At 43.2% G+C, this 23,070-nt stretch overlaps 1 protein-coding gene across 1 annotated transcript in view; it reads left to right on the forward strand.

Moving 5' to 3' along the window:
* Positions 1-848: 848 nt before the first annotated feature.
* Positions 849-23,070, forward strand: part of pcdh19 (protocadherin 19) — a 103,299-nt gene continuing 81,077 nt past the window's right edge. The window contains exon 1 of the mRNA XM_067996880.1: positions 849-3,759. Within this exon, the coding sequence (XP_067852981.1) occupies positions 1,270-3,759 (2,490 nt within the window). The 5' untranslated portion in view covers positions 849-1,269. The remainder of the gene's footprint in view (positions 3,760-23,070) is intronic.

Genomic DNA, 23,070 nt, shown 5'->3' on the forward strand with positions numbered 1-23,070 from the left:
CCTAGTCAGGATTCTGAGTGTAAAAACTAATTGGTTTATTCTCTCGCCTGTGAGTGTGTGTGCGAGTGTGGGGGGGATTTATAAACAAATCTACTTCCCCGCCGGCCAAAAATGAGACTCTAGAAATTCAGCTAAAGAGACATGATATCATTTAATGTGGTTTTAAGTTAGGAAGAAATGTCTGCCTTTAAATCTGTGTGCTTCGATATCCAATAAAATGGAATTTTTGCAGCACAGGAGATGATTATAAGACGCAAATAGACACCGCCTCTGCTCTTAATACAGGCCATAATTACGGTATTTAAACACAATAGCAATTATGCTGGTTCACACAGATTGATTCTTCAAGTCACATCTATGTTAATCTCCTACTTCCTAGTCCTTTAATAAGACTGTAAAAGTCTTTTCAAGGAGCCGAGTCGGGATTCCTTTAGTTTTTTTTGTCAATCTGTAAAAAGTAGTTTTTAAACCATCGAAAAAAAACAATTGTGTTCAATTTTCAATCTTTTTACAACTTGATTTATTTTACTTGTTTTTACACACACATATACAGCCACATACATACACACACTCGCACACATACACGCACTTACACTATCTCACTCACACACACACACATTCTCTCTCACACACATCTTACAAGCTCCACCTCTCACGATGGGATCACAGGAGTGGCGGCTGATTCTCTCAGCTCCTGAAATTGTTGAAAGGAACTTGTCAATTTCTAACTGTCAATCAATTCCTGCACTTGGTTCTCATTGGCTGGAGCTAAGCTGGTCCCGGGACTCAGCCGCGCCGAGCAGAGTCGCCACTGATCAGATGCACTTTTGCAATCGCAGCGTTTGTGTGCTCGAACCTTGCGGCAGCTGAGAGTTACCCACCTCCCACTCCACACGATATATAGATGTACAAATGCATATTTCTAAAATAAACTTCGATCGGGAAAAAAATGAGCGCAGACTGGGATTTGAATCCAAGTTAAACCTCGTGCCGCAACATACAACCTCTTTGTAGATCTGCAGATTTCGACACGGCTGGGTGCTGAAGTAAGTGCTGCACAAATAAGAACAGGGGTTTCGGTGCACGCCAGTTTCTGGAGCTTGCAACGTGAAATCTTACGACCCAGGTTCATTTTCTTAAAGACTTTATTTGCGGATATTTGCAAGGTGAACCGAAAAGTGTGTTTTTTTTTTTGGTTTTTACTTTGACAGTGAGGATTTGAACGTTGTTCATTTTTTTCACCATGTCAGCGTCTAGGAGCTGTTTGCGATGAGTCCAGAAATCAACAGGTACCGATCGGGGATGGATTTGCTATTGCTGCTCGCCCTGCTCTTCTGGGCTCGGGCTGCCGCCGTGATTAATTTGAAATACTCCATCGTGGAAGAGGAGAGAGCCGGGACGGTGATCGGGAACATAGCGAAAGACGCCGGCTTCTCAACTTGGGAGCAGACGGTGCCTCTTTTCCGCGTCTTATCCAACTCGGCGCCGCATCTGGTGGACATCAACCCATCGACTGGTTTACTTGTGACCAAGCAGAAGATCGACCGAGACCTGCTCTGCAGGCAGAGCCCCAAATGCCTGATCTCACTGGAGGAGATGATCGACTCCATGGAGATCTGCGTGGTCAAAGTGGAGATCCTGGACCTCAACGACAACTCGCCCAGCTTCCCCACCGAGCAGATCGACCTGGAGATCTCGGAGACGGCCAGTCCGGGGACCAGGATCCCCCTGGAGAGCGCTTACGACCCGGACGCCGGAGACTTCGGGGTGCAGACCTACGAGATCACGCCCAACGATTTGTTCGGGCTGGAGATCAAGAGCCGGGGGGACGGCTCCCGCTTCGCCGAGCTGGTGGTGGAGAAGCCCCTGGACAGGGAGATCCAGTCCCACTACAGCTACATGATCACCGCCCTGGACGGGGGCGAGCCCCCGAACTTCGGGACGGCCCAACTCAACATCAAAGTCATCGACTCCAACGACAACTACCCGGTTTTCGACCAAGCCACCTACACGGTCAACGTGTTGGAAAACGCGCCGGCGAGCTCCCTGGTTATCGAGCTGAACGCCTCCGACCCCGACGAAGGGACGAACGGCGAGATCGTGTATTCCTTCAACAGTTATGTGTCGGACAGGACCAGGGAACTTTTCAAACTCGACCCCCGTACGGGAGCCATCACGGTGAAAGGCAACATAGACTATGAGGAAGGGAGTGTCTATGAGATCGATGTGCAGGCTAAAGACCTGGGACCCAATTCTATCCCCGCTCACTGCAAAGTGACGGTGAACGTAGTGGATGTGAACGATAACACCCCAGTTATCACTTTATTCTCAGTCAACAGCGAGACGGTGGAGGTGAGCGAAGCCGCCCCTCCCGGCTACGTGATCGGTCTGGTTCGGGTCTCCGATCGGGACTCTGGGGCCAACGGGAGGGTCCAGTGCAAACTTTTAGGGGACGTTCCTTTCAAACTGCAGGAGTACGAGAGTTTTTACACCATACTGGTGGACGGGAGGCTGGATCGAGAGCAGAGAGACCTCTACAACCTCACCATATTGGCCAAAGACGGCGGCTCCCCCTCACTCCAATCCACCAAGTCCTTCACGGTCAGGATTACGGATGAAAACGACAACCCCCCTCTCTTCTCCAAACCTTTTTACCAGGTAATCGTCCAGGAGAACAACACCCCAGGGTCGCACCTCCTCTCGGTTTCCGCCAGAGATGTAGATCTGGGATTGAACGGTAGCGTCTCCTACCAGATTATACCATCCCAGGTCAAGGACATGCCCGTGTTCACCTACGTGTCCATTAACCCCACTTCGGGGGATGTCTATGCCCTGAGGTCGTTCAACCACGAACAGACCAGGTCTTTCGAGTTTAAGGTCATGGCCAAAGATGGGGGCAACCCTGCACTGGAAAGTAACACCACCGTCAGGGTGATTGTGTTAGATGTTAACGACAATGTCCCGGTTATAACTGCTCCGCCTTTGGTTAATGGGACCACTGATGTCTACATACCCAGAAACGTCGGCTCTGGCTACTTAGTGACGGTGGTCAAAGCCGATGACTACGACGAAGGTGACAACGGCCGCTTGACCTACGAGATCGCCGATGGCGACCGAGGCTTCTTCGAGATGGACCAAACTAATGGAGAAATCAGGACCACCCGAAGCTTCGGGGACGGCGCTGAGACCAACTATGAACTGATCGTGGTGGCCCAGGATCACGGGAAGCCGGCCCTTTCTTCCACTGCTCTAATCGTGGTGTACCTCTCCCCTGCTCTAGATGCTCAGGAATCGACAGGGTCCTTGAATTTATCCTTAATTTTTATAATCGCACTGGGATCCATCGCTGCTATCCTCTTTGTAACCATGATCTTTGTAGCGGTCAAGTGCAAGCGAGATAACAAGGAGATCAGGACGTACAACTGCAGGGTTGCAGAGTATTCCTATGGGCAACAGAAGAAACCGAAGAAAAAGAATAAGATCAGCAAGAATGACATCAGACTGGTGCCCAGAGACATGGAGGAGACTGACAAGATGAACGTAGTCAGCTGCTCTTCGCTCACCTCCTCCCTGAACTATTTCGACTACCACCAGCAGACTTTGCCTTTAGGTTGCCGAAGGTCGGAGGCTACATTTTTAAATGTGGAGAATCAGAATTCGAGGAACGCGACTGGAAACCATGTGTACCACACCTTCACCAGCACCCAGAGCTCCCAACAGCAGCCGGATCTCATCATCAACGGGATGCCCCTTCCAGAGGTGAGTGCGCCCACTGATCTTGCATTCGAATCTAGAATTCGTAGAGGCTTTAGTATGTGGCACTTGGAGGAGCCTTCCTTTACCAATGGATAGGTCTGGTCACTCTCACCAAATCTATTACCACGTGATATTGACAAGAAGGCTTGGCTTGGGTTGGTGAGAAATGCCCTAGAAATGTTTAGTGGGGCCTCTTTTCGAAACAATTGGACACATTTGCAAAGTTATTTATCGAGTGGCCAACGAGCAGACGAATCTGATTCAGCAAACTTGGCTCAATTCAAACAGATATTGGACGAGTGTATATTTCCGGTTTTTACATTCCAATTGGTTTAATTTCACTGCGGTTCTAACTCAGAAACTGCATTGCAAGCAAAGATGATCAGCTGTAGTCTAACATTGTTTGTGCAACTGTCCATTTTTTTCTAGGCATGAAAATGGATTTAGATGCTACATTTAATGTGACTCAAGGAGTCAATGAAACGGTGGGACTGAAGTAAAGTGTTGACAGTACAAAACTTTAATTAACATGAGGCTCCATATGTAAGAGCCAGTTACTCTGCCTCTAGCCATAATCTGGGAGTGGGTAATTGTGGGGATGAGGAATCATGCATGGAACAGAAACATCTTTGTCCAAAGTGTCCTGCTTGGGACACTTTGTTCGTGAAGTATTTCAATCCACCAGTTTGAACTAAAGTGAGATGCATTCATTCAGTGGTATTGTACAGTTTTTCTTGTTGGCAGAGCATACTGAGTCATAGTTGGATGTGAAATTGGAGGCGAGGGAACCAGCTAATAAATCCTTTAAAATGAAACTTAACTATTGCGAGGAAGTGGCTAAAAATTGTGTTGAAGGGTTAAATGTGACTAGAAAGTCAATTTGTGAAATAAGAAGTACAGATAAACATCAGGAACTGAAAAAATAGGGAAAGGAGACAGCTGTAGGAATGTGAAAGGAGTTCGGATGAGGGGAAAACATTTTTTTACTGCAGCAACATGAGGGCACTGAATGTTACTGAAAGCAAGGAGGACAGATTGATTTCTCATATCTTTCTCAAAGAAAAGAAAACAAAGCAAGAGCGAGCTTTTTAAAAAGTTGTTATGACCTTTAAAAAAGTTAGGTTGAAAAAAACACGAGGAAAATCTAGAAACATGAAAGCAGAAATGAAAGATAACCAAACTAGTAAAAATAGAGACATAAAACAAACAGACATCAAACAAAAGTGAAGAGAAAGATTAATAACAAGACGTTATTAAGTATGTTTGCAAAACAATTCAGACATTTTATTAAAAAAAGCAAGCTCACCTCTTACATTTACAACAGTGCTTATTGTAAGTAATTTAACTTACTGAAAGTTATTGTGAACTTAAAATTTTAAAAAATGTTCCTGGACTGATGATCTTATAAAATAGTTTTCAATTCTGTAGAAGGAATGGACAACTGATTACTGCAATTAAAATAGTGGCAATGGCATCCAAAATAAGGGTGTGTTTGCCATTGTCCCTCCAAGGGACTGGTGCATACTGACCACCCACATACTCTCACTGCAGTCCCAGTGCTACATAAATTGCTGAAAGTGTAATTGCAACTGACAAAAAAGGGAGTTTCCACAGCTGAATTATCTGAGGAAGATTTTTGCCCCAGAGGGAGAATGTAGGCGGTGTTTAGAGGGCAGTGGTTCATTTTCCCCTCCAAAACCTTGCCCAAAATTGGACCTTAATTCTAGCTCAGCCCAATGGTTCTCTTTTACCCTGAACACACAGATAGCTCGAGACAGTAGTGTGTGTCAGTTAAATAATTGATTGAAAACTCAAGTGATTCAGTGGGCAGGAAAAAAAAGATTAGCCGAATGTAATGAATATGATCTGTGCAATAGCAAGATTTAACTCTTCCGGGTATCAACTGCTGAATTTTTTTTTAAAAATCAGAATCTGGAAAAAAATATTCTAATGTTGAATATTAGAAATGAGAATGAAAGAAATTCATAGATCCATAAAATATACTTAACTGGTGTCTTCTGTAATGAAATGGATCAAAAAAAACTACAGCCATTCTGAAAAGATTATGCTGTATAACTGGACTTTAGATTTGGCAAGAGGGGTGCTACAATCAGAGTTTCTGACTGAACTAATTCTCTTAAGACAGTATCATTGGAGATCAATAGTCACGATTGGGTCAAATACTCCCACACATACTCCCTCCCACACCCACCCCCACTTAAAACAATGTTTGAATTACCATCAGAGATGCCATGCTCGCATTTGACATCAACAAAACAGCAGTGTACGTAGCATTGTAGCAGCAGAGTCAACAGGACTCGGCCTTGTTTGGCTCCAGCAGCTGCTTTGCTGTGAGCTTCTTAGCCCATTTTCTCTTGATCCGCCACGATCACAATGATCACAATAGCCAAAAAGAAGGCAGCATTGATTTTACATCCTGCGACGTTGTGCGACCCCTATTGCCTGGGCCACATACTTTCCACAAGCTTACCCGTTAACTACTTGATGAGGGAAGATAATAACAGTTACTTGACTACATTTTTCTTGAGAAAAATGTAGTCATGAATTGCACTTAAATTAAAAGTGTCATGAATTGCACTTAAATTAAAAGTGCGCTTTGAATGTTTTATTTGTCATCCTATGTGGAGTGTCACAATTGTTTAGTTCATCTAAATTTGAAAATTGCAGATTTTTTCCCAGATTTTTTACTCATAACTAGTGAGCTTTCCTTACAGGCAGTAGTTACTTGCTGTAGCACAGCATGTTATGTTGCATGGTGTGATACCAACATAATTAAAGCATGCTTGCTGACTGAAGTTTTAAAAATAAAATGGTGGTGTGATGGAGGACTATCAAATCACAGTTTAATGCCTTACCTCTGCTGAGCTCTTTAACTTAGCCACCCTGCTGGGGCAGGCATTGATCAAAGATCAGGAAACTCCTGATGTGGCTCAGTGGTAGCACTGCTGCCTCCTGAGTCAGAAGATTGTGGGTTCTAAGTCCCACTCCAGGCTCTTAAGCACAAAATCTAGGCTGATACTTCAGTACAGTACTGAGGGAGTGCTGTCTTTCAGATGAGATGTTAAATCGAGGCCCTGTCTGCCCTCTCTGGTGGATGTGAAAGATCCCATGGCACTGTTCTGAAGATGAGCAGTGGAGTCCTGGTCAACATTTATCCCTCAACCAATGCCACTAAAACAGATTATCTCATTGCTGCTTGTGGTACCTTGCTATGCACAAATTGGCTGCTGTGTTTCCTACGTTGCAACAGTGACTACACTTCGAAAGTACAAAATTGGCTGTAAAGCGCTTTGGGACATCCTGAAGTCGTGTAAAGGCACTGTATCAATAAAAGTCTGTCTTTTTCCTGGCCGGAAAGAGAAAGAAAATTGAATGGGAGGAATCTCCATCAAGTTCCACTCATGCACATCCTGGCACCCATCCATGACCATCATTGGCTGTGGGCTGGGAGCAGAGGACATGAGCCACTTTCTCTCAGGTACTGGAAATGTGTTACGTGGGATGAGGAGGGGGAGGGGGGAAGCGAGGAAAGAAAATTGGGGTGGGGGGGGGTGCTAGTGGTGCAAGACACGTGCCCTTGTAGAAGGATACAACCTTCAAATAAAGTTAAAAATAAAGTTATAGTTTCAACAATTTAAGATTTTAATTTAACAGTCTTTGTACCTGATTACATACCAAATAAGAGATATTATGAAGTTTCTAATGTTATTGAACTAAATGGCACGTCAGAATCAAGAATGAATTACATTTAATTTTGACGATCCCAGTCACAAAATGCTGCTGAGTGAAATAGTGCTTGTTATTGATGTCATGTGGATCCCAACTAAATAACAATCATTTTAAATTAGACAATATAAAATGATTATAATTTTTTTTGTGTTTCTGATAGCTGTGTTGTGTAAGTTATGACCTTTTATACATATGCACAAGCATTAGTTCAGGCCCCTTAATGCACTTTTTAGCTGTCTGGCACAGTAATCTGAACCATTCAATCTGAAGATTTACTGCTTAGATTAGATTTCTATTGTTTTGTTAAAGGAAGGTGCTGCAGGCATGTTCCAATTATCATTCATCAAGACAAGGTAAAGGCCAAACTCCCACAGGGATGGGTTACAATAGATTATTGACCCATAAGCAGCTATCATTTAGCCTATTGTGTGAAATACCCCAGTATGGGCACATTCCACAAGATTGGAAAGGTTTCAAAAAGGCCCGTGAAGTTCAGTAATGTATGATGCATCCTTGGAAAGAATGTGCATCCTTTACATTTGTCCCCATTGTCGTCTAAATAGCCACCTCGGGTGATTGTGTGATCTGTATAAAAGCTTGAATCAGACCAGACTCTTTCCATAACAATGGCGTCCCTTTTAATGTCACCCAGAGGGCAGTCTCTCATCAAAACTGAGCTTCTGGACAAAGCGCTGAATATTAGTATCATCTTCTTACCAATGCAGAGGAGGAAAACGAAGGCCAGAACTCAGCGTTTTACATTACAGGAGTGCAGACGTGTATTCTCTGGTGCCGGTTACATTGCTACCTATAAACAGAGCTGGGTAAAACCAATGAAAAAAAGTGGGCCCTGTGAATCTGCTGATGGGTTAAGGCCTGCCTGTTCCAGGACAGTAAACGGCGAGATCCAGCCCTAAATGTTTGTAGTCTAAGCCTCTGTATTACACCCCAGAGCCTCGCATGCCTACAGAGACCAGCATCTGAAGCAAATATAAAAGGGAGGAAAAGCGCATGTAACTCACGGCCTCCAAACAGCAACTAAAATAACTCAGTAAGTACTTTAAGGCTGTCCTGATGGGTACAGGGGGTCACTATACCTGATTGCTGCTGTATGCTGAAAAGATTGCCAGAATAGAACTGGCAAATGCGAGTTAGGTATACATAAAATTTGTTGGCCGCATACACAGACATTTAGCTGCTCAGGCTATTTTCCTCCCCTAGTTATCACTAGGCCACATGGTCAACTTTTTTTTTTAAATGACCTATTAGCTGAATTTTTTTTAAAAAATCCTCTTGTGTTTAGTTGACTTCATTCCTGATGAAAAGAATGCATTTTACTTTGTGACACATTTCCGTTTCTCAGTCGCTATGCTGAAATGTGCTGCACTTTACTTTGCAGCTACAATTACACTGGCAGCCCTTCTTACGTGCTTCCATTTCCACTAAACTTTAAAAAAAAACTCATGGAAATCATTTGGGGCCTCCATATTGTGCACCAGAATGTGTTAGAATGTGGAGTTGACTGAGGTCTGGGTGCCAGCTTTGTTGGGGGTATGGAGGTTGAGGGGGAAGGTGGAGGCACCAAGTGGAGAACAGGAGGCTTCTCTGAAAGATGGGAGCTAAAGTTGAAGGACCAACCGTCTCATAGGGGCCGGTTATAGAGCGGTATCGCTGGAAACCTGAGAATAGCAGTGTCCTTGGAGAACCAGTGCTATAGCAGTCAGCTGAAAGCAGCTTTTATAGAAGCCTTGACACAGGTCATCTGTCCTCTCTGCCAAAGCACAGCCCAGTGGGAAGGGGAGAACAAGAAATCTCATAGGAAAAATAATTTATTCCTCTTCTGTTGTTCCATATATAAATAGTAGTCCGTATTACTGAAATTGTGTCACGATTGTCTCATAATTAATGAAATATTTTAAATGCACCAACTGCTAATCATCTCATTTGAATTTTTCGGACATCCTAAATACAACATGGCGGGATGGGGTGGGTGGGGAAGCAGATTTGCCAAAATCAAGTGCATATTAGGGCTTTCATGATACTGCAGTGCTTAAAAAATTGCAATATGAAAGTGGCAACAGGTTTTTAAAACTTTGGTTGTTTACAGACTCAGATACATGCAAGTAATCATGGAAAGAGAATGTACCTGCCCTTGGGGACCTGCTGAAAGGGAAAGTAGAGGTTGCCCTTGCTGAATAATACTGTACCCTCATTCGAAGCTCTGGCTTCAATAGCAGAGGAGGTATTTGGTATGTCTTGCTAAAAACTACAGAAGATCAGCTCCTTGCGAACATGCAACTCAAGAGACGGTTGCAAAACACACACAACATCTAAGGCATAATCAATAAAATACACGTACAATTTAATGTTTTCAACTGACCCCTCGTAATTTTACTCAGATATAATTTACGCACGAGCAGCAGTTTAACTCTATCACTGGGGAGGTCAGGTTATGTGGATAGAGCTCTCCATATTTTCTCTTCAGGTGATGAACTGGGCGTCAAGGCAACCTGTTCCCAGGCCTCCACTTCTGTTGCTGAGGATCAGCCACTAGGAGGTGCATGTGAGTTGCCTGGGGGATGGCTGTCCTTTTGATTTTTTTGTCTCCTCTGCGGGGAAGCAACTGATCTCTTCATGGAACCGTGGATCTCAGTAGTTTCGAGAGGGTGGGGGGGGATCACTTTATGAGTCTTAGTCCTCTCTCTTCTCCTTTAAGTTGCTCCTTAAAACCTACTTCTTTGACCAACCTTTTGATCACCTGTGCTGATATCTCTTTATGTGGCTCAGTGTCAGATTTTGCTCCTATGACGCGCCTTGGGACATTTTACTACGTTAAAGGTGAGCAGGTGTTTTAAAAAAAAAATTGACTGTTATATGGCAGGTAAAAATGGTTCCTCTAATTTCAAACCATCCCTCCAAAGCTATGAGATCCTGCTGCATGGTGCACTTCTGTTGTAAGAGGAGGTATGGACTTCTAACTGATCTATAACGTGTCCTGGCCAATATTTAACCCTCAACCAACATCACTAAAAAACAGATGATCTGGTCATTATCACACTGCTGTTTGTGGGACCTTGCTGTACGTAAATTGTCTGTTGCGTTTCCTACTTTACAACAGTGACTACACTTCAAAAGTACTTCATTGGCTGTAAAGCACTTTGGGACGTCCTGAGGTAATGAAAGCGCAATATAAATGCAAGTTCTTTCTTCCTTTGAAAAAAGAACGAGAGTGCAAGCTCAGAACTGGCACTGAGCCAAACCAGTGCATCATACAAATATGATGCAATTTCTGAGTCCCATGCGAGCACACAGATGCACTACCTGGCCCAGCGCACTTACAAGGCTATTGTGGGAGGTGGCAATACTTACAGCAGATTCATTGACCCAGGTAAAGATGAAGGTCCAACTGCTGAGGCCTGAATGGAGGCTGGTCAGCTTATGTTTGGCAGATGCATCAAACTCAAGAGATGGCGAGTCAGCAGCACAGCAGTAAGGTTAAAAAGTCCCTTTAAAAAGAGCAACGCAGTCTGGTCTGTGAAGTTATTGAATTCTTTGGAACTCTAGCTTTGTACGTGGAAGGTTAATGAATTGCTTGTATTGTTGAGCACTAATTAAACAGAGTTTAAAAAAAGACAAGAAGTGACATGATTGCAGTAATTGATGTTAGTGTAGTCTGTAGCCTGTGGAAGGAGGAAACAATTCAAAAGCCATCATTTTATGCTGCCCTGCACCGTAAGGTACCGTCTGAGCACTGCAGGCCAGGTGCGTCTTTAAGCACATTAAAATGTGAAATGAGAGGAGTACAGAGCCTGAGTTAAAGCCCAATCCTAAGACTCTGCTTTTGTAAAAGTGCAACCGTAGCTCTGCAGCAGCAGTGGATTTGCATTACTTTTGGTGCATTGAAGTGGTGGATTGGCATTGCCGGCAAACGGAACACTTTGGAACTTTACATACTAATGCCAGCAGAAAAAGAATTTCTCACTAATCAAGGATCTATCCTTGGCCCCCTCCTATTTCTTATCTGTATGCTGCCCCTTGACGACATCATTCGAAAACACAACATCAGGTTCCATATGTACCCTGTCGACACCCAGCTCTACATCACCACCGCCTCTCTCGACCCCTCTACTGTCTCTGATTTGTCACACTGCATGTCGGACATCCAGTACTGGATGAGCAAAAATTTCCTCCAACTAGCCACCGACTCCACCCCTCTCCCTGGGCACTGTCTGAGGTTGAACCAGACTGTTCACAACTGTGGCGTACTGTTTAACCATGAAATGAGCTTCTGACCTCATATCCGCCCCACCACCGAGGCCGCATCCGTAACATCACCCGATTCCGCCCCTGCCTCAGCTCATCTGCTGCTGAAACCCTCATCCACGCCTTTGTTGCCTCTGGACTTGACTATTCCAATGCTCTCCTGGCTGGTCACCCATCTTCCACCCTTCATAAACTTGAGCTCATCCAAAACTCTGCTGCCCGTATCCTAACTCACACCAAATCCTGTTCACCCCTCACCCCTGTGCTTACTGACCTACATTGGCTCCTGGTCCGGCAACACCTCAGTTTAAAATTCCCATTTTTGTTTTCAAAGCTCTTCGCGGCCTCACCCCTCCCTATCTCTGTAACCCCTCCAGCCCTACAACCCTCCGAGATCTCTGCGCTCCTCCAATTCTGGCCTCTTGGGCATCCCTGATTTTAATCGCTCCACCATTGCCGGCTGTGCCTTCAGCTGCCTAGGCCCTAAGCTCTGGAATTCCCTCCCTAAACCTCTCCACCTGTCTACCTCTCTCCTCCTTTAAGATGCTCCTTAAAACCTACCTCTTTGACCAACTTTTTGGTCACCTGTTTTAATATTTCCTTATGTGGCTTGGTGTCAAATTTTGTTTGATAACACTCCTTTGAAGCACCTTGGGATGTTTTGCTACATTAAAGGCGCTATATAAATGTAAGTTATTGTCGTTGTAATGGATGAGGTTGAATTGCATTGTTTAACAATGGCCTGAAAATTACCCCTAGTGGGTTTCCTTTCTAATCGCTGGATATTATGACCCATTTAGTTGAATTTAGTCCCTGCTGAAATGAGGTCCAGCTCAGCTTGGTTGAAAATGCTCGACTTTGTTCATGCAGGACAATGCTAACGGTGCAAGGAACCATTGGCTACAAAGTAATTGACAGAACAGAGCATTGGAACAAAATGTTCCCTGTATTGAGCATTTGTGCCATCTGCTTCTTACACAGGAGGAGTGCAGCGTAAACTGTCCTCAGGTTCTTGCTGTCTGTTCCAGGAAAGTAAACACAGGCAACTGGTCCCACACATTTACACAGTGGAGCCCAATTTGGCTAAGGGAATGTGCTCCCAATGGCATATACAAAAGAGGAAGCATGGTACGCTGGAGGGAGCATGGTACGCCAGAGGGAGCATGGCACACCGGAGGGAGCGTGGCACACAGGAGGGAGCATGGCATGCCGAAGGTTGCTCTTCAGCAACATAAGCCAAAAAAGATGGTAGTTTAAAAGTGCCTAATAGCTCACAGGTTCAAGCCCTTGGCCCACTCCAGGATAGGTCAAGCAGTACTAAACTGGCACACAATAAGGTCACTTGTAGGAACCAGTATGAATGTAAAAGCAGACACCATTAAGGCACAAAGTGAAAAGAAGAGTTTTGGAGGAGTATCTTCAGTCCTTATCCTTGGGACATAAGCCAGATTGAACCTATCCATCATACTGCCACACAATAACTACAGGGAAAAATGTCTCAATTCCAAGGACAATAAAAACTCTTTTAAACCCCATTACTCTTCAAATCACCCAAATGCAAAGTATTTTGGCATTTTACACAATGCACTTGTTATTTTTATAAAGTTCAACAAAGAAAGGATAATTTCTGAGTTGATGCATAGAATACATCTTAGCCAATCAAGAAAACGACTCCTTGTAATGCACAAAACACATTAAGTGTTAAACTTTCCATTTAGTTTAATAACAGGATGTTGATGAGCAGGTAATGCTTGTTACACGTTGAGCAAAAAGTGATATGTGGTAAAATTGTAGATCTGTTCTTTATCACCCTTCACCTGCCTGAATGATAATTATAGGATCTCATCTGAAAATACTGCTTGCTGTCAATATGTTTATTTGAAAAACTTTTTCTGTTTTGTACTACATGTATCCAGGGTAAACCTATTAGCCTGACAATAATGACTCACTTAGATTAACCTTTTTATGATGATTATGCTACAATTATCAGGCAGCTGCATTAACAACCTTTTTTTAAAAAAAGAAAAGGCATGTGACATATTTAATAACTAGTCATTAAAGTAGTTTGACCTGATTTTCAGGGTAGCTGCATAAAGTGAAATAACATGGAGATAATATGCTTTTTCAAAGACATGGAACCAGTTAGTTGACATTTCAACCCAGATACAACACTCATTGGTGGATATAGAATTTAAATAATTCACGTCATGGAGATGGCCGCATAGGTGAGGGATACACTGGTTCATCAAGTGCTTCTCTAGCTCTTAAGTAGATGGAATATTTTGCAGGTAGCAGCGTGACCCTCCTTAAAACCTATCCAAGCTTCTGGTCATCTCTCCTGTTGTCTTCCTTTTTGGCCCGGTTATGCTCCCATGAAGCGCCTTGGGATGCTTTGCTACTAGGAAGGTGCTATATCAGTGAAAGTTGTTGTACTACTGGGTTTCTTTTATGTGTCCCATTGTTCAACAGCGCTAGAGGCATGGAATGAATTATAAGGACTTTCTCCCTTTGTTATAGAAGCCCGGTAAAACACTGCTACTGGGGAAATCTTTTCATAGTATCATAGTATGTTACAGCACATAAGGAGCCCGTGCCAGCTATTTGAAAGAGCTATCCAATTAGTCTCACTCCCCTGCTCCTTCCCCATAGCTCTAAATTTTTTCCCTTCAAGTATTTATCCAATTCCCTTTTGAAAGTTATTATTGAATCTGCTTCCACCACCCTTTCAGGCAGCACATTCCAGATCATAACAACTCACCGCGTAAAAAAATGTTTCCTCATGTCGCCTCTGGTTCTTTTGCCAATCACCTTAAATCTTTGTCCTCTGGTTACCGAACCTTCTGCCACTGGAAACAGTTTCTCCTTATTTACTCTTATCAACACCGTTCATGATTTTGAACACCTCTGTCAAATCTCCTCTTAACCTTCTCTACTCTAAGGAGAACGACCTCAACTTCTCCAGTCTTTCCACATAACTGAAGTCCCTCATCCCTGGTACCATTCTAATAAATCTCTTCTGCACCCTCTCTAAGGCCTTGACATCCTTCCTAAAGTGTGGAGCCCAGAATTGAACACAATACTCCAGCTGAGGCCTAACCAACGTTTTATAAAGGTTCAGCATAACTTCCTTGCTTTTGTATTCTATGCCTCTATTAATAAAGCCCATGGGCTCGATTTTCAAATGAAAGTCCGGGGCGGGCAGCGAAAATCGGTAAAATCCCGAGCGGGTAAGGAATCTGGGCCCAACCCGTCAACTGCCACGTCTCACAAAGACGGTGGAACCATACTTAAAGAAGCAAATATACCTCATTGAGGTACTTCAGGTACTTTATTTATTACATAGTAGGTAATTACAGTGGTTTTCAATTTACCTGGGCGGCTTTCCCATGGCTTCCAATTCACGCCTGGTGACCAAGCGTGAAGGGCCGGATCAGGCAAAAATAAACTAAGTAAATTAAATAAAATAACATTTCACAAAGTTAAAAAAAAATAAACCCACCTTTCAAACGATGTCACCTGCACCCCCCTGCTGTGTCCGATGCCTCCCCCCACCAATGTCTCATCCCCCGATGTCTTCCCCCCCCCCCCACCCCGATGTCTCTTCTCTGATATCTCTCCTCTGATGTCTCCTCTCCGAGTTCTCTTCTCCGATATCTCACCCCCAATGTCTCCCTCTCCGATGTCTCCCCTTCGATGTCTCTTCTCCAATGTCTCATCCCCGATGTCTCACCCCCCGATGTCTCTTCTCCGATGTCTCCCCCTCCGATGTCTCTTCTCCGATGTCTCCCCCTCTGATGTCTCCCCCTCCGATGTCTCTTCGCCGATGTCTCCCCCTCCGATGTCTCCCCCTCCGATGTCTCCCCCCCCCGATATCTCCCCTTATGATGTCATACCCCCCGATGTCTCTTCTCCGATGTCTCCCCCTCCGTTGTCTCTTCTCCAATGTCTCCCCCTCCGATGTCTCACCCCCCCGATGTCTCACCCCCCGACGTCTCCCTCTCCGATGTCTTACCCCCCGACGTCTCCCCCCCAATGTCTCTTCTCCAATGTCTCACCCCCCGATGCCTCCCTCGCCGATGTCTCACCCCCCGATGTCTCCCTATCCAATGCCTCACCCCCCAATGTCTCTTCTCCAATGTCTCACCCCCCGACGTCTCCCTCTCCGATGTCTCACCCCCCGATGTCTCCCTCTCTGATGTCTCACTCCCCAATGTCTCTTCTCCAATGTCTCCCCCTCCGATGTCTCCCTATCCAATGCCTCACCCCCCAATGTCTCTTCTCCAATGTCTCCCCCTCCGATGTCTCCCCATCCGATGTCTCACCCCCCGATGTCTCTTCTCCAATGTCTCACCCCCCGATGTCTCTTCTCCAATGGCTCCCCCTCCGATGTCTCACCCCCCCGATGTCTCCCCACCAATGTCTCACCCCCCGACGTCTCCCTCTCCGATGTCTTACCCCCCGACGTCTCCCCCCCAATGTCTCTTCTCCAATGTCTCACCCCCCCGACATCTCCCCCTCCGATGTCTCCCCATCCGATGTCTCACCCTCCAATGTCTCTTCTCCAATGTCTCACTCCCCGATGTCTCGCTCTCTAATGTCTCACCCCCCGATGTCTCCCTCTCTGATGTCTCACCCCCCGATGTCTCCCTCTCTGATGTCTCACCCCCCGATGTCTCTTCTCCAATGTATCCCCCACTCCGACGATGCCTAATGCCCCCCCACATCTTTGTGTCCCCCCATCTTTGTCCCTCCCTCTGATCTTTGTGCCCCTCCCGATCTTTGTCCCCCCTTCCACTCTCTGTTCCAGCGCCCGATGAGGTCTCTCTCTCCCTCTCTCTCTTTCTCCCCCCACCCTCCTCGGCGTTGCAGCTCCTGTGCGAAACCCGGAAACAAGATTAATGAGCATCAATTACCTCGCAATCGCTGGGGAAATGTAAGTTTTTTTTATTTGGGTTTGCTGCGCGTCCATTGACCCCCCCCCCCCATTCCCGCTGCCATCCCGCCACCCTTTTAAAATTGAGCCCCATGTGTCTGCCCATTTCACCAGTTTGTTTGTGTCCTCCTGAAGCCTGTTACTATCCTCCTCATTGTTTACTACTTTTTCAAGTTTCATGTCATCTGCAAACTTTGAAAGTATACCCAAGTCCAGGTCATTAATATATATCAAAAAGAGCAATGACCCTAATACCGTTCACCTCTACTCTCTGCTTTCTGTCCATTAGTCAATTTTGTATCCTCACTGCCACTGTCCCTTTAATCCCATGGGCTTTAATTTTGCTAACAAGTCTATTATGTGGCACTTTATCAAATGCATTTTGAAAGTCTGCATACACACATCAACTGCACTATCCTCATCAACCCTCTCTGTTACTTCATCAAAGAACTCAATCAAGTTAGTCAAACATGACTTTCCTTTGACAGATCCATGCTGACTTTCATTTATTAGCCAAAATTTTCCAAGTATCAATTAATTTTGTCCCGCATTATTGTCTCTAGAGTTTCCCCACCACTGACGTTAGGCTAACTGACCTATAATTGCCGGGTTTATCCTTCTCCCCTTTTTTGAACAGGGGTATAACATTTGCAGTCCTCCAATCCTCTGGCATCACCCCCATATCTAAGGAGGATTGGAAGATTGTGACCAGAGCCTCTGCAATTCTACCCTTCCCTCAGCTCCGATGCAGGATGCATGGAACTATATCAATCTGCTATGCATCACATACACATCAAAGCAATTCAAAAGAACAGAATTTATCCCTTTAAGAGTTTTGTGTTTTGCTATATATCTAGTGGGTTTTATGTTTTCATCAGGTTTTGTGGAATTGTGATTTTAAGGTGCTTTTACTACACAGTGCAGCTGAGGACAGATGTTTATCTCCTTCTATTGGCCTCCTTGCATAGCGTAAAGAGCCCCAGGTTCCAGGAACCAACCAGGGAAATGTGGGTCTCTGATTCTGCCGCTGGGATAAAGCGGTCAGTTTCGATAATGGGAAACTTGGGGAGCTGGTCCCACATGTTTTGTTCTCTGGGTACCTCTGTATTTAGAGCAAAGCATAATGCACCTACGGGAACTGGTCCCTGATTCCCAATTGTAAAAGTGGGAGAAGGATACACAGAGGTTGCTCTCCTGAAACAGGGCGCTTTGTTTAATCGCAGAGCAAAAGTGGATTAGCTGATATCTGAAAGGGTCACTTCTGTCCAGTAGATTCACTTGAAAGAGATTTACCAGAAGAGAGTGTGCATTGAAGGCGAGAGGCAGTTGTGTCAGTGTCACTAGTTGCGTTTGGAGCCACAGATTTATTTTGTTATCTTTGGTTTAATAAAGACTTGGGACAAAAAAATAAAAAGCAGGTAATAAAAGTGAAGCTATTGAAACTATTGTGTCTGACACAACACTAACAAAGCAACAGCACTATTAGGTAGTCTGAGCCAGTGACTCCTAGCATTTCAAGGAACTGAGTCTAATGAGAAACATATGAATGGGGCAATATTACCCCTTCAGTTATAGGGGGAGGGATGTCTTTTGTCCCAGAAAGAACTAAGGTATAATGGCACCTGTCTAAATATCCCCAATAGTTTTTAAAATTTCAAAATGTCCTGATTGTCAGGTATATATTTATGCCAATTTATGGAAGAAAATGATTCAGGAGGCAATCATTGTATTACACACCAAAGAATGGGGGCAGGCTTTAATCATGTTCTAGCATTTTGGCCTGGTTTTTTGATTTCATTTGTCTGTACAAAATTGAGAAGCAAGCCTATTTGGTAAAAAAAAGGAAAATCCTGATTCTAATAAAGCAATAAAAGACTTGTGACCTTATGCATTAGAGACTGTTCACATTGATTCATTGTGGAAATTTGAGGGTTTTTTTGTCTCCTGTTGGAATACAAATCAGTGTCTAAAGAGTAAGTAGCCAAGACCTGTGTTATACCATTTCAAGACCTGTATTACATCATTTCAAGACCTGTGTTATACCATTTCGAGACCTGTATTATACCATTTTGAGACCTGTATTACATCATTTCAAGACCTGTATTACATCATTTCGAGACCTGTATTACATCATTTCGAGACCTGTGTTATACCATTTCGAGATTTGTTTTACACCATTTCGAGACCTGCATTACATCATTTCGAGACCTGTTTTACACCATTTCAAGACCAGTATTATATCATTTCGAGACCTGTATTACATCATTTCGAGACCTGTTTTACACCATTTCAAGACCAGTATTATATCATTTCGAGACCTGTATTACATCATTTCGAGACCTGTTTTACACCATTTCAAGACTTGTATTACATCATTTTGAGACCTGTATTACATCATTTTGAGACCTGTATTATACCATTTCGAGACCTGTTTTACACCATTTCGAGACCTGTTTTACACCATTTCAAGACCTGTATTACATCATTTCGAGACCTGTTTTACACCATTTCAAGACCTGTATTACATCATTTTGAGACCTGTATTATACCATTTCGAGACCTGTTTTACACCATTTCAAGACCTGTATTACATCATTTCGAGACCTGTATTATACCATTTCGAGACCTGTATTATATCATTTTGAGACCTGTATTATATCATTTTGAGACCTGTATTACATCATTTTGAGACCTGTTTTACACCATTTCGAGACCTGTATTACATCATTTTGAGACCTGTATTACATCATTTTGAGACCTGTATTATACCATTTTGAGACCTGTTTTACACCATTTCAAGACCTGTATTACATCATTTCGAGACCTGTATTATACCATTTCGAGACCTGTATTATATCATTTTGAGACCTGTATTACATCATTTTGAGACCTGTTTTACACCATTTCGAGACCTGTATTACATCATTTTGAGACCTGTATTACATCATTTTGAGACCTGTATTATACCATTTCGAGACCTGTTTTACACCATTTCAAGACCTGTATTACATCATTTTGAGACCTGTATTATACCATTTCGAGACCTGTTTTACACCATTTCAAGACCTGTATTACATCATTTTGAGACCTGTATTATACCATTTCGAGACCTGTTTTACACCATTTCGAGACCTGTTTTACACCATTTCAAGACCTGTATTACATCATTTTGAGACCTGTATTATACCATTTCGAGACCTGTATTACATCATTTCGAGACCTGTTTTACACCATTTCAAGACCTGTATTACATCATTTCAAGACCTGTATTACATCATTTCGAGACCTGTTTTACACCATTTCAAGACCTGTATTACATCATTTTGAGACCTGTATTACAGCATTTCGAGATTTGTATTACATAATTTCAACACCTGTATTATATCATTTTGAGACCTGTTTTACACCATTCAGACTTGTATTGCACTATTTCAAGACCTGTATTACGCCATTTCCATTACCACTAGACATCTGACTTAGATGTAAACTGCCATTTTCAATGTGGAACTGACTAAATCAACACTGTTTTGTGAAAGACGAGGCAGATCACAGGGATGAAAAAGCAATAACAATAAAATAAAAAAGTGAATCATTTAAAACGCTGATGTTATGAAGTAAAGCCCTGGATCAGAGATAATCTTAGCCTGTCTGTATTTTTTTGCCTTCACCTGACTTGAAAGCCCACAGGCCATTACAAGTTGATTGGCATCAAATTCTAATTCCATTAAGAACTCTGGGATATTTGCAGTCCCTTTGGTCTATACATTAGTGATTTGAGCTACTTTTGTCAGGATTGGTATATTCAGAGCATCCGATATCTAGTTCCGAACAGTAATTCATTTTTTAAATCATTTCATCTCCCAGTAAAGGCTATGTTTTCCACTTACCAATTGCAGCAATTAATTGCTCCATCGGGAAAATAAATGAACAGTTCTTTTTGTCATAGGATGACCATGTCACGGTGCTTTGCCGTTCATAAAATGGTGCTTTTTTCTTTCAAAAAAGCACACAGGAAATTCATCCTGTTAAATCAATAGAATGGAACTGACTGCCTTTTGTTATCCAACGATGATGCCATACCCTGGCTGAAACTAGAAATATCAACATGGAGAGCCTTTAAGAAAAAATGAAATTGTACCTTGGATAATGGGTATGAACGCTTAACACATTTATGTGAAATTCCTCTCCCTGGTATTTTAGGCTTTAACCCATTTATTTTGAACGCATTAACGGCTTCCCTAAAATAACGGAGAGGGGAATTTTCAGATGAATGGTTTAAGCATTTGTATCCATTACCCAAGTCTTTAATTTTCTGAAAGGGTGGGACAGTGTAGTTAGAAACAGACTGTTTCCAATGATTGAGGGGTCTAGAATGAGGGAAAATAGATATAAGATTAAATATAAGAGATTTAGGATAGAGAGTAGGAGAAACCTTTTTTTACACAGGGGATTGTGAGGTTGTAAAATGCACTAGTTAGTGATTGAAGCAGAGACCATGTGAACATTTATGTATAAGTTAGACGGTTGAAGGAAAAGGAGATACAGAAACAGGGCGGGCACATGGTACTAGGACTACTGTTCGTGGAAAGGATAAACACCAACGTGGACTGGTTGGGCCAAATGGCCTGTTTCCGTGTTGTACTGTCAACGTAATTCTTTGTGACTCTTTGTGTTGTGCATCACAGCTGGCAAACAGCTGTACCATCATACAGAGTTGAAAAGAACTGACTTTTCTTATCAATCATTAGAAATCTCACTGGCAACTATAAGCCGGTAATCAGGGCTCTTTGTTCCTGTTGTAATGTGGGGACCTTTGCTTTCCCCACGCACAATAAGGCAACGGGGCAGTAAAACCATGGCTCCCATTCACATCAGTATTGCAACTGCGGTCAATAATGCACTGGTTAGGGCAGGACAACTGAGGCATAAGCTGCTCAGGGCCGATGGTTTCCTTTCATTGAGTACTCAAATGGTTGATTACTGTACGTATTGATTTTTCAATTGTGGTCAGCAGGCGCTGTGGCCCTAATGATCTCCTTTTCCAAAAACAAAGAACAAAAACTCATGATGAAACAGGTTTGAATTCCTAATGCCTCCATTTTGTTTGAAGTGGTCGCATTATCCTGAAAGCTGTCTCTTGAACTTTTTTCTCCTTTGTTTGACATCAAACGCACGCTGCTTGCAGGTGAAGTCGTCATGAGGAAACTTCACCCACATGGCCCCTTTTGGCTTTTCTTCCTCTCCGGAAGAAACAGGTTTGACAAATGCTGCCGTGAACAGAAAGCCCTTTTAAGTCTTTATTACCAATTTTAATCATTACAAAACCAGAGACAAATAATGTTCTGTAGAGTCACACAGCAGGGCAAAGGCAAAAAACCCAAGAAACATTCATTGGAAGTGAAAAGCTCCCTGCCTTGGTACAGTATCAGGCATTTCATAACCTTAAACAAAGAACTTGCATTTATATAACGCCTTTCACAACCTCAGGACATCCCAAAGCGCTTTACAGCCAATGAAGCACTTTTGAAGTGTAGTCACTGTTGTAATGTAGGAAATAAGTTAAATGTTAAAAAATAAGTGGCCTATTTAAAAAAAAATCCCTTAGAAATTCCCCAAATATAGCCCATAAATGACAGAGTATGATAGGAGCAGAGGATGGTTTCACAAGTTCATCCAATATTCCTCTATGTTAATGGTGAAGATAAATATCTAGCCTAATAGGTGGGAAAAATCCTCCGTTTTCTTACATTTAGTTAGGTAAAGCTCGTAACTAATAATTTTCCTACTTTCACAGATGTGTCTGGATCACTCGCAAATGGGAAATTTTAAGACTTGCAAGCAAAAGTGCCTTTTACATTCTGTAAATCTTTCAATTTTATAGAAGGTTTAAATAGCTTATTCGAAAGCCTTTGCTGAAATCTCATAATACACATAACATCAGAAAGGTTACACTACCTTAGAGGATTCATTCAAAAATACCTAGAATTTAAAATATACTCCAAAGTTTTTCTTAATGGAATCATATAGAGCAATTTTAAAGTTGTATTTGATTCTGCACCATCTCTTGTCAAAATATGCTGACAGCTTTCTTGTTTTATTTCCTCATGGGAGATCATTAATAATTTCACATTCATAGTGTGCTGAACGATGGCCGAAATGTTCTGTGGGTCAATAACTTCTGGACACATGACGTGCAGTTGTGCAGTGACAGAAATATGAATCCCATCCTGCCCACTCCAATTAAGTAACCAGGAGATTTCACAGGTGGCAAAATTGGGCCACGGCGTGCCCGTTTTGTAGGCGCTACGCGGACTCCTAAGCCCCTAAAATGGCATCTGAGATGCACGTGCACACTTCCGGTGTGACTT

This window comes from Heptranchias perlo, chromosome 15 (assembly GCF_035084215.1).
Source record: "Heptranchias perlo isolate sHepPer1 chromosome 15, sHepPer1.hap1, whole genome shotgun sequence".
NCBI lineage: Eukaryota > Metazoa > Chordata > Chondrichthyes > Hexanchiformes > Hexanchidae > Heptranchias > Heptranchias perlo.